Genomic DNA, 11,399 nt, shown 5'->3' with positions numbered 1-11,399 from the left:
GGGGACTGAAAGTTGTGGAACCCTAATTTGTGACATCAGGTGTTTTTTGGTAAGCAGCCATTTATGACTCTGGAAGATTGGGACTGACAGGAAGCCCCTTCTGAGATTTTAACAAAGTTCTCGAACAACACCTATACCATGGACATAAAGCTGGATCCTTCCCGAGATGACCTGCCTCTCATGGCCAACACCAGCCACATACTTGTGAAGCACTATGTACTGGATTTAGATGTGGATTTCGAAAGTCAAATCATTGAGGGCACCATAGTGCTTTTCTTCGAGTCTGGAAATAAATTCAAGAAACAGAGTAGTTCCACCGAGGAAACCTACCCATCAGAGTCAAACGAAGCCTGCAAATTTAGGATGCCTGAACCCTCCCATATTCCTGTGACAAATACAAGGACCGTCTCATCTAAAATGGGATATAATGATTTTGTAATCTGTGGTAAAGGTGAAAAAGATACTTCTGGTAAAGATGGTAACCATGACAACCAGGAACAGGCTTCTGGGATTTCTAGCTCAAAGTACTGCTGTGACACAGGGAATCATGGGAGTGAGGATTTTTTGCTAGTGTTGGACTGCTGTGATTTATCTGTGTTAAAGGTTGAGGAGGTGGATGTTGCTGCTGTGCCAGGTATTGAAAAATTTACAAGGTCTCCCAAGCTCAGGAATCAGATTGTACGTGAACTCGTGGCTCTGCCTGCAGATCGTTGGAGGGAGCAGTTAGACTATTACGCTCGCTGCAGCCAGGCTCCTGGTTGTGGGGAACTCCTGTTTGACATTGACACTTGGAGCTTACAGATCAGGAAGACAGGGGCTCAGACAGCTACTGACTTTCCTCATGCCATAAGGATACGGTACACAACCAAACCCCAGGGGCGATCAGTTACATGGACCTCAGACCAGAGTGGCAGGTAGGTTATCTGGGCTCTCTGCAGTCCCCTGCCCATTAATCTTACACACCGGGAGATGAGTCTTTGTAAAGACACTCCTCTTTATTGTGGCATTACCCATCTAACCTTACATCCTTCGACCCACAGTGAAGCAGGTAAATTCCCAGGCATGCTGAACTCTTAATAGGATTACTTCCCTTAAGTCAGGATGAAAAGATTACTTTATTAAGCCCCTGTATTTCTGAGTTAGGAGACTGAAAGTCAGGTTTAATGGTTAAATGCCGAGCCTAGCTCTCTGTTGAGATCTCTGCTGGCAACTTCCAGTACTGTAGATGGAAACGATATGTATCTTTGAGCAAATACTTTCTCAAAGTTCCTTCATATTCCCCCTGAGGGATTACATAGCTGCCAAGTTGGGTTGGTGTGAAGCCTGGCAAAGTGCTTCCAAATAAAGCCAGCTCTGCTTTGTGGCTTTCTTACTGTACCTGTCTCTTGGCAGCAATGCCTCCCTGGACTTTGTCAGTTATTATGTAATATGAACCCTCAAACACTGGAAAGATCTGGTTCTGAGGAGTGTGACAGTCAGTCCTGCTGAGTCCACACTTGCCTCTTTGACCGTGATTCTGGGTATCTGACACCAAGGAGACTGCTGATTTTTTGTGTGGGGAGAAGGAATTGATGAAGCATCGATGTTCAGAGGGCGGGTATTTAGGCAGTCATTTGTTCTTTTCTTCTTGCCCATCCTCTAACAGTTGTTCGGGGTTTTTAGAATTTGAGAATTTTCAAATCAAACTTTATTGATTCCTCATTATTCTACCTATTTCTTTGTGCTAATGTACTGCAAAGCAATACAATAATTATAGCAGATCTTGGTTGGAGGAGTGTTCATCTCTGTGAGCTTGTTTTTCAGCGCCTTCTTTTATAGCATTGGACTCCCTTAATGGAGGCAGTGGTCTCGGTAAATTGCTTACATCTTTCCCCCAACTCACCCCCAAAAAAACCTTTTAGATTATATTTTTAAAAGCATCACTTTGACTTTGAGCTCTCATTATCCCGTTCCTTGCCTCTAATCTTACCTCCTGCTCTGGTCTCCCTCCCTGCTCAGAATGAGTTTGCTTCCTGTCATTTCTGCTGGAGTCTGAGGCGGCCTTTGGGATAGTGCAGGGGTGGTGCAAATTTACATCAGTACAAAAGCATAGTGACTTATCTATAGAATAACTTATTTGGTATTCTTGGGAGTCTATGAGGGAAAGAAATAGGTGTTCCTACTATATCTTCAAATTTTTTTGAAATTATTGAAGATGGGCTGTTCAATAAGATTTGACAATATACTGTCTCTGAATATTTAACTAGGAAATTCTAGATTTTATACTCTCAGATATTTCATTTTTGAATTAGAATAACGGGGAAGAAGAAACTATCGACAGTATTTAGAAGAAATACTCAGTAATGGCCTCAAACATGGCTTTCTTCTCAGTGCTTACTACAAAGAAAGAGTTTAGACTTGTGAATTACACTGCATGTAAAGTGTTGAGTAGGAATGAGTTATTGATAAATGCTGGTTTCCTTAAAGAAACTCAGAAGGTCCGTGGGCACATTTTGCTCCTGAAAGGTTGACTTGAATTTACTCTTGATGTCTCCTTTTCTGAAAATTCAGTAAAACACATGATCACAGCAGGAGTTTAAGCTGTATTTTTGGAAGTTTGTGATTATTTGTTAGTAAATAAATGGCATTTATGCAGTCTTACAGGGATAAAAAATTTTTTTTAACCCTCAAAGATTTTTTCTTCTCCTTTTTTTCTCTTTTTTTTGGGGGGAATTTTATTACAGTCAAGATAATCTTCCATGAATGGCCACCAAATCTCTGTAAATTTTCCCACATGCTTAAAAATAAATCTAGGTATATACTGGTAACTGTTTGGATACTGTAAGAACTTAAAATGCCCAAGTATCCCAGGTTACTAGACAGAAATAATTGCTTAGTGATATGAGCAAATAGTAATCATCAGGGTTACAATGCTTTATGAATATAATTGTGTGAAAATGTAAAATTTCACAATTGTGTGAAAAATATAACTGGGTAGAGCTTACTTCCTTCAAGGCATAGAGTCTACATTTATTAAACTAAAGTAGTGGTTACATTTTTATCCTTGAATGGCAGAATACTATCCATATGCCTACTATAAATTCTTAGTCTGGATGAGAAACTTTTTATTCCCATTTTACAAGTAGGAAAATTGAATAAAGTTACTGAAAGCTCCTAGAAAAATCCATGCGTTAATTGTGAAAGGGAGCTCTGTTTCTTACTTTTGATTTTTACCATGTCCCTTATTGTATGCAAAGATTTCAATACATTTAAAAAAACAAATTATATTAGCTTTCAATAAACTTCTATTTTTAAGCAGATACTAGACAGAAACTTAAGAAAAGCTCTAAACTGGTACTTTTCCTTTCAAGTTCCATCAGTGGCTTCTCCCCTCCCCACTCTCATCCTACCCCTTGTTGAGAATAAAACTTGTTATTTTGTTTGATAATATATAAATAAATAATCACTTAAGAGGTCAGAGGATCCTAGGATGAAATGTAAAATATGACAGAACAATCTAGCTATATTAAAAATGTATGAAACAACCTCAATGAAGGGAGTAGAGGAAAAAGATACTGACCTAAGTAACTTTGGAAATGAGTTGAATCTGTAAGGCTAAAGGCAAAAGGAACTGTACATAAATACTGTACTGTAGTTGATAGAGTTGTTTCCCATGGGGGTACAGGTTAACAATCCTGGTACCACTGTACGTGTATCCTGGAATTGAGCAATTTAGTAAATGGATGCAGATGATGGGAGCCAGGTTTCTCACTGCTGAAGAGGGAGATTACAGATGAGCAAGGGGTGGAGGCTAGAATGATCCATGTGGAAATGGATTAGATTTGGAGACATCACTGTGAACTCATGTTTAGCATACTCTAGATACAGATGGTTGCATATAGAAATAATTATAGATATGGATGTTTGCAAGTGATAGCATACACACATATATTTCCTTGTTTGTCAGCTGAGTGGGTTTAGAAGCAGTGAGTGTACCCTAGCGCCCGGATCTTGGTTTCTGATATATTCTCCAGTAAAGGAACCAGGGCTTCTTGGGGAAATGGCTGGGACTGGGGCAGACAACACGCAAGGTGAAGCTGGAGCATCTATAGTGCCGGAAAATAAGGAAATGCTCAAACAGCAGCAACAAGAACCTGGAATTACGTGTGTCTGTCAAAGTCCAAGGAGCCATCTGAAAGAACTCCTAATAACTCAAACTGAGCAACAAAATAAAATAGTTTTGGATGATAACCCAAAATATAAAATAAATATCCATGAGTCCATACTAATATAAAACAGTGATTGACTTAAATAAACAAAAAGAGGAGAATGGCCAAATCCATGGTGCAAAAGATGTCCAAGTTATATAGATACTCTGCCCTTAATGTGGTAGAGCATAACTCCTCACTCCTTAAGTGTGAGCTATTCATAGTGACTTCCTTCCAAAGAGGACAGGATGGAAAGGAGGAAAAAGTCAATTTTCATTGGAGAAACCTGACAAACGTGACCTCGGCAAGGAGATCAAAGTTAGCATCAACAGTGATGAGTCACATTGATAGTATGAACCCTTGCTATGGTGTGATGAAAATGGCATCTTTGTGATCTTCTTCCCCAAAACCCATAACGCCAGTCTAACCAAGAGAAAAACATGAGATAAATCAGACTTTCAACAAAACACCTGACCAGTACTCCTCAAAACTCTCAAGGCCAACATAAAGTCTTCAGAAACTGTCACAGTCAAGAGAAGCCTAAGGATGATGATTAAAATTAATGTAGTATCCTGGAATAGAAAAGGGACTTTATAGAAAAACTAAGGAAATCTGAGTAGTTTAGTTAATATCTAGACTTTAGTTAATAATAATGTGTCAACTGTGACAAATATACTAATGTAAGTTGTAGGGCAGACTGGGTATGGGATATATGGAGACTCTGTGTTTTATCTTTGTACTTTTAAAAATAAATCTAAAACTGATAAAATAAAAAACTCATTAAAGAATAAACTTCAAATTTGAAAAAAAATCATCATCTTTCCATCCTGAAATTCCTCTTTCATAAGAGCTCTCGTCCCATTTTTACCAAGTAGCAATGTTCTCTGGTCAAGAACTGAAAATGTATTTGCAGCTGTAAAAGAGTATTTCTTTCAATCATTGTCAGTCATTTCTTCTTCCTCATTGTTATTCTAGTTCTAAAATGAAATAGCTGGAAATATAAAAACTACATTTTCTTACTTTGTTTTAGCCATTGTGGGGTTCTGGCTTCTCTTGAACCTAAATGCTCTTTCTTGCCTCCATCATTCAGATACTGGATTTTAGGTGACCTTTAAAAATGACTGATGAAATAACCACATACATAACAATATGATACATGCTTCTTGGAAAAGATGTTTACTTTTGTGTGGTGTGTGAGTATGTGTGCCCTTTAAAAATATTTTGATGAGACCTGGAACAGTCAAGAATGTGTAATGGTGTTCTTGCTAAGCTAGACAGGAAGAGGCCTTAATATCTTTTTGATTCTAAAGCCTCAACATACTTAAGAAAAAAAATCTTTTAAAAAATGGAAATCTTTATTCAAAGTTTATGTACTTTCTGCATTTTCCTGCCTTTTTTTCCATTCCAGTGAATAAAATGATATTTAAAACCAAAGCATTTTTTTCTGGTAACCATTCCTTTTTCCCTTTGGATCATTATAATAATTGTGGAACCAGCCAAGTGGTCTAGGAGATCTTGCTTAAGCTAATGACATCACTGAACATGAGTTGAATGGAGGGGAAATTCAGTTAAACATAGGAAATTTATTTTAAAAACTATAATTATTTGGGTCATTGTTAAACATAGCTGACTAGGAAAATACATTATAACTTAAAGTGATATTAAAATTTAAAATTTCCTAGATCACTATGATGTTTCTTTGTTTTAGACAAAGCCAGAATGATGTTGGCAAAATACTAAGGAGGGAATGACTTTTTAAAATTATATTTATTGTTCAGCTGTTGGACCAAGGACGATGTAGACCTTTGGAGTATTTTTAGTTTGATATCAAAACCAGATGTTAAAACATGTCCCCCCACCACACACACACGCACAAACACGAAAATAGTTTCATTGTTTTGTATCTTACTATTAAGTTTTAAAATTAAAAGAATGAGCAGAAGATATTTTAGAAGAGATTTCAGGTCTAAAATGAGCATTTCTGTAATTAATACCTTTTTCCCCCCCTACTTGCATCAAGAAACCAATGTAAAATTCATGAGAACTGAAGGGGAAATACACATTAATTCTGTAATATCATTGTATAACTGCAAAGGAGGAATTGATAATCCCAAACATGAAAATGTTTGGAAGTGTTCTTTTTCAGGTTCCTTATCCCCTTGCTGCACTGTCTAGATGGATCTCTATTTTTCAGAATCCCAGTTGAGTCTTGGGAGAAAAGGCAATGATGGACTATCTTAATTTAAACAAGTAACAAAAATGACCAACCAAACAACAACAAAAAAAACATGAATCACCAAACATAACAGAAAATAACAAATCAAAATGACCTATAACCAAAACCATGGAGTGTTGAAAAGAATCTAAAAAGTGAGAGCCAAGAGAACTGAGTACTCAGAGCTGGGCTGCCAACTAGCTGTGTGACTTCAGATAAGTCATTTTACATCTCTGGAGCTTAATTTCCTCGTGTGTAAAATGAGAAAATTCCATGAGAGGATCTCCAAATGTTTTCCGTACATGAAATCCTATACTCACAAGGGACTTGCAGATGAAAAGTACTATCTTTGCCTGTACAAACAGCTTGCTTATTTTGCACCCAAAACACCTCTGTTAAAGAAGAGGTGACTTTCTGACTCAAAGCCACTTTCAGTCCAGTCCATTTTGACCATACACAAAATCTATCCAAGTCAAAGCAGCATTCTCCTTGGACTTGCCGTATATGTTCATTACGATTGGTGAGTCACAGTTTTGGTGACTGTGCCATGAAGAAGAATGATAATAAAGAAGGGGTGTGTGTGAGAGTGTGTGTGTGTGTGTGTGTGTGTGTGTGTATAGGGGTGAGAGAGAGTTGTGGTTGACACTTCCTGTTTTAGTAGTCTGCTCTTGGTTTTTGTGTAACAAGAAAGCAAGAGGGTTGCTTACCTACAATGGAAATTGTAACTTAGGTTTATTGAGACCGTGGAGCCATAAAAAGGATCGGGTGCAGGAAGGAGTACAGATGGAAGGGAATTAGAGGAGGCCTGAAGACTTTGTAACTCTGGGGAGTTTATAAAAGAATCTGACCCACTGAGCTGTCACATCTGTGGCCCCCTGGCTTCCAGTGACCAGATCAGTGTGGGAAAACATCCCATCAAGCCACACCCACAGCAACAGGGGGCTCATCACCTCCTACTGGAGTCTGCGGAAGCAGCCCTCTCCCCAGTTGTTGATCTGTGATAATCAAGTCTCTGAAAATGGGTGATTTTTATAGAAAGTGGTGAAACTTGAAACATTTTTTTTAAACTAAAAATAACCTCCTTTTACTCCAACTGCAAAAAGACATGCATATAGTAAACTGAAAATAAAGAAAATATATGGTTTGAATCTATTCCCTACAAGTTTTATAGATGGCTTTAAAAATGGCTCGTCCTAAAAAGACAAGCAAACATGTTAGTTTAGTTGATGTCTTAGTCGATTTGGGCTGCTATAACAAAATACTGCAGAGCGAATGGTTTATAAACAAGAGAAAATTATTTCTCACAGTTCCGGAGGCTAGAAGTCGGAAATCAGGGTGCCAGCATCGTTAGGTCCTGGTTAAGGCCCTCTTTTGTGTTGCAGACTGCCGACTTCTGGCTGCGGCCTCATATGGTGGAAGGGGCTAGGAAGCTCGGTCTGGCCTCTTTTATAAAGGCATTAATCTCATTCATGAGGGTTGTGCCCTTATGACCTAAGCACCTCCCAAAGACCCCACCTCCTAATACCATCACTTCGGGCATTAAGATTTCACATATGAATGAGGACGGACACATTCAGACCATAGCAGCATAGTGTATCTTATCCTCATTTGACTGCTCCGCATACACACAAACATGTAACAAGAAGCTGAAGTAATTATTACTCTGACAGGTTTTTCCTCAATTTAGAAGTTCTTTAACGGCAACAAGCCATGGGCCTGCCTGTGACCCCCATCTTACCTTGTTTTCTTTCTGATTTTCAGTGGCCTCCTCCCATTCCCACAACTCCTGTGCAGTTAGTCTGGGCTCTCCAGGGGGGTCTTCCATGCGGGTGGGTATCCCAGGGCATGTAGAACGAGCCCTGGTGAAAGAGAGTTTTCCTTTTCACGTTGGAAGGAATTGTTCAGTTGGGAAATAATGAAGTTATAAACATCAGAATTGCAGGCTGGCGCCTAAAACATCTATCCCATAAGCATTTTAGCAACATGGCCGAGGTGCAAGGCTGTGCATGTTGAATAAACACAGCTGCATTTCTTTCGGTGATTACACATCCAGATAACTGCAGAGCATGTTTATAAATGCACAAAGATTTTCCTCCCCTCTTGGGACACAGGGGCGGGGGGAGGGAAGGGTGGGGAATGTGTGTGTGATAGGAGTCACCACGTAGAGGGTATGATTTTCAGGAGAGTATGACTCCATGAAGACCTTATGTCGACCAGTTCTCCACTTTCTGTCAGATCCCCAAAATTCCACCACTAGACCTTTATCCAGGGGTTAAAGCTTTCATCCCTGTTAAAATGTAGTTACTTAACTTTAGATTGTTTTAGACATTTGCACCATGACGTGTGACATGCATAAGAATATCAGATTGTGAAAGCTGAAAAAGCCATCCGTTATGAAGTCACTGGCACTCGGTTTAGGTGTGTTGAGGAGGGAGGAGGGAAGCTGCAGCTGAGAAAGAAGAAAAGGCCAAGAAGGGAGTAGACTGGGAACATGAAGGGAATCTACATTTTCAAGAAATTTTGCCTAGGATTGTTTTCCTATTTATGAAAACATTCCAATAAGAACGTGATTCAGTCTTATATCAGACAAGGGTATATTTATGGGTGTGGCTTTTAGATAGATGACTTGATCTATACTTTCAGAGTTATAGCTCTGGAGACCAAGTGGAAAGCTAGAAAGAAAACATATAGACTTTGGCAGAAAGGATGCCCCAGCCATATAAAGAGGGGAGGGAAAGAGACTTGTGGGGACAGTGGGAGGATTGGAGGTGAGAGCTTCCTGGGGTCTGGCCAGGCAACTAATCCCCTTGGTTGGGAGACTTCAGGCGCCGATGCAAAGAGAGCCTTCAAGAGGATGACAGGGGATCAGGACAAAACTCTAGAACAGAATATCTAGAACTAGGCTGTTTAGAGGGGGGAAATAATAGAGAACTGGGGAGGAAATGATGGTGATAACATGCTTTTTTAAATCCAGTCAATGGAAGGATTCCCTCCCCACCTCCCTATTTGTGTACGATACCCAGACTCAAATCTGCCTGCAACATCAATACTTACTACTTCATAAAATCACCATTTCTAAATTTTTGAGATAGGTCTAATTTCAGACACTCAGTCCCATTGTTGGACACTATACTGTTTGGGGTTAGGAAATTGAGGTCTCTGAGTCCATACAAGTGTCCTTTGCCATATGGTGTGTAAAGCCCTTTCTACACAAATTAAACAGGTAGGAACTTTCCTTCTCCCTTGTCCCTTCCTGTGACCTGCTTGGCACCCTTAGTTTCTTCTCTTGTTTAATAGCTTCATGAGCCATCTTATCTCTTGAGGCAGAAATCTGGGAAAATTCTGTTATCTATTGGTGCATAACAAATTACCTCAAAACTAAACAGCTTAAAAGAACAAAACTTAAACACAGTTTCTGAGAGTCAGGAATCCAGGAGCAGCTTAACCGGGTTGTTCTGGCTCCGGATCTCTTACAGTGTAGCAGTCAGCTGTCTGCCGGGGCCACAGACATCTCAAGGCTTGGCTGGAGCTGGAAGATCCTCTTCCAAACTCACGTGCAAGGTTGTTGACAGGCCTCAGATCCTCACTGACTGTGGGCCACAGGCCTTCGTTCCTACCACATGGGCTCCTGCATAGACTGCCTGAGTGTCCTCATGACATGGCACCCCCCGCCCTGCCCTGAGGAAGTGATGAGACACAGAGGAAAACCCCTAAAACAAAAGCCATAGATTTCTAAATAATCTGATCTCAGAAGTGACATCACTTCTGCCATAGCCATCGGTCGCACAGGCCAACCTGATACAGTGTGGGAGGGGACTACACAGGGGTGTGAATACCAGGGACAGGGGTCGTTGGGGTCCATCTTGGAAGTTGGTTACCTCAGAGGGGCCTTCTGTTCCTTCTCCTTCTCCTTCAGCAAATCACTATGTCTTTCTGATTCTTCCTCTGCAGTGCTTCTCACACATGACCTCACCTCAAATCTGATTGTTTCTTCTGGAAAGAGGTATGGAGGCTGATGGAGGAAGCCTTGGGGACCACATACCTAAGGGCACAGGTGGAACGCATAATAATATACCAGCGTGACCTCCAACCCAAGCTTATCGGAAGAAGGAGAGCAAACATCTGGGCAAGCCAGTCTTTTGGGGAGGATTTGCTCCCTGTGCAGGGAAGGGAAGACCTGTAGCACCAGAGTCACCCGAGGGAAATGAGGTGCTGCGTGCAAAAGCAAGAGAGCACAGATACTTTCAGACTTGGCCTAAGTACCCTAGGACTTAGGACCGTAATATGGGGTCAGCTTCCGCTGTGCATGAGGCAGAGAAAGTCTTAGGCGATCTCTAGGCAAGGGCCTCCCACTTCCCTGTGAGCATCACAAATAGGTTTATCTCCACAAGTCTGCTTAGATTGGAAGTGGATTCCTAAAGCTCATGAGCTGAGCAAAATTGTGGGGTCCATTCTGCTTCAGTGAGAAAGAAAGCCTTGATTCTCAATGGCTGCCATTGTCAGAGGAAGAGGAGTTATACCTGCCATTTGGCCAGTGGCAATATACTCCATTTCCACTGACGATACGTTTCATCTTGGGATCCTTCCCTAAGATGGGCCTTTTGGGAAAAAACAGGTGGAATTTTCAGAACTTGAGCTGCTAAAGCATCCCCCCACCAGGCAAACACAACCAGCAGCCCCGCCTAGGAGGAGGTGGCTTTAGGCGACTTCGTCATTAGGTTCTCAAACAACCTGAAGCTGGGCAGTTAACTAAGGCTAAGTCAATTAACCAAGGATCCAAGGGGACCAGGGTGGGAGCTCAGCACTCACTGAAACCGATGGGGGATTCTGGGCCTTCCATGAAAATTTGCCTTTGTTCTTGTGTCTACGTTTCTGGGACGTAATCATAGGTTTACGGACCAGAACAGACAATAGAAGTCACATACCTGCCCCCCCATCCCCATTTTGCATGTGACTCAGAGAGGTCAAGGGACTTTTCCATAGCCATTTAATGAGTT

The 11,399-nt window shown here is 40.7% G+C and overlaps 1 protein-coding gene across 1 annotated transcript in view; it reads left to right on the top strand.

The window, feature by feature from the left end:
* Positions 1-11,399, top strand: part of AOPEP (aminopeptidase O (putative)) — a 372,310-nt gene that overhangs the window by 58,283 nt on the left and 302,628 nt on the right. The window contains 1 exon segment of the mRNA XM_082401307.1: positions 2-914. Within this exon segment, the coding sequence (XP_082257433.1) occupies positions 139-914 (776 nt within the window). The 5' untranslated portion in view covers positions 2-138.

Source organism: Balaenoptera borealis (assembly GCF_965194805.1).
Source record: "Balaenoptera borealis genome assembly, chromosome: 8".
Lineage (NCBI taxonomy): Eukaryota > Metazoa > Chordata > Mammalia > Artiodactyla > Balaenopteridae > Balaenoptera > Balaenoptera borealis.
This window is presented reverse-complemented; position numbering and strand designations above follow the sequence as displayed.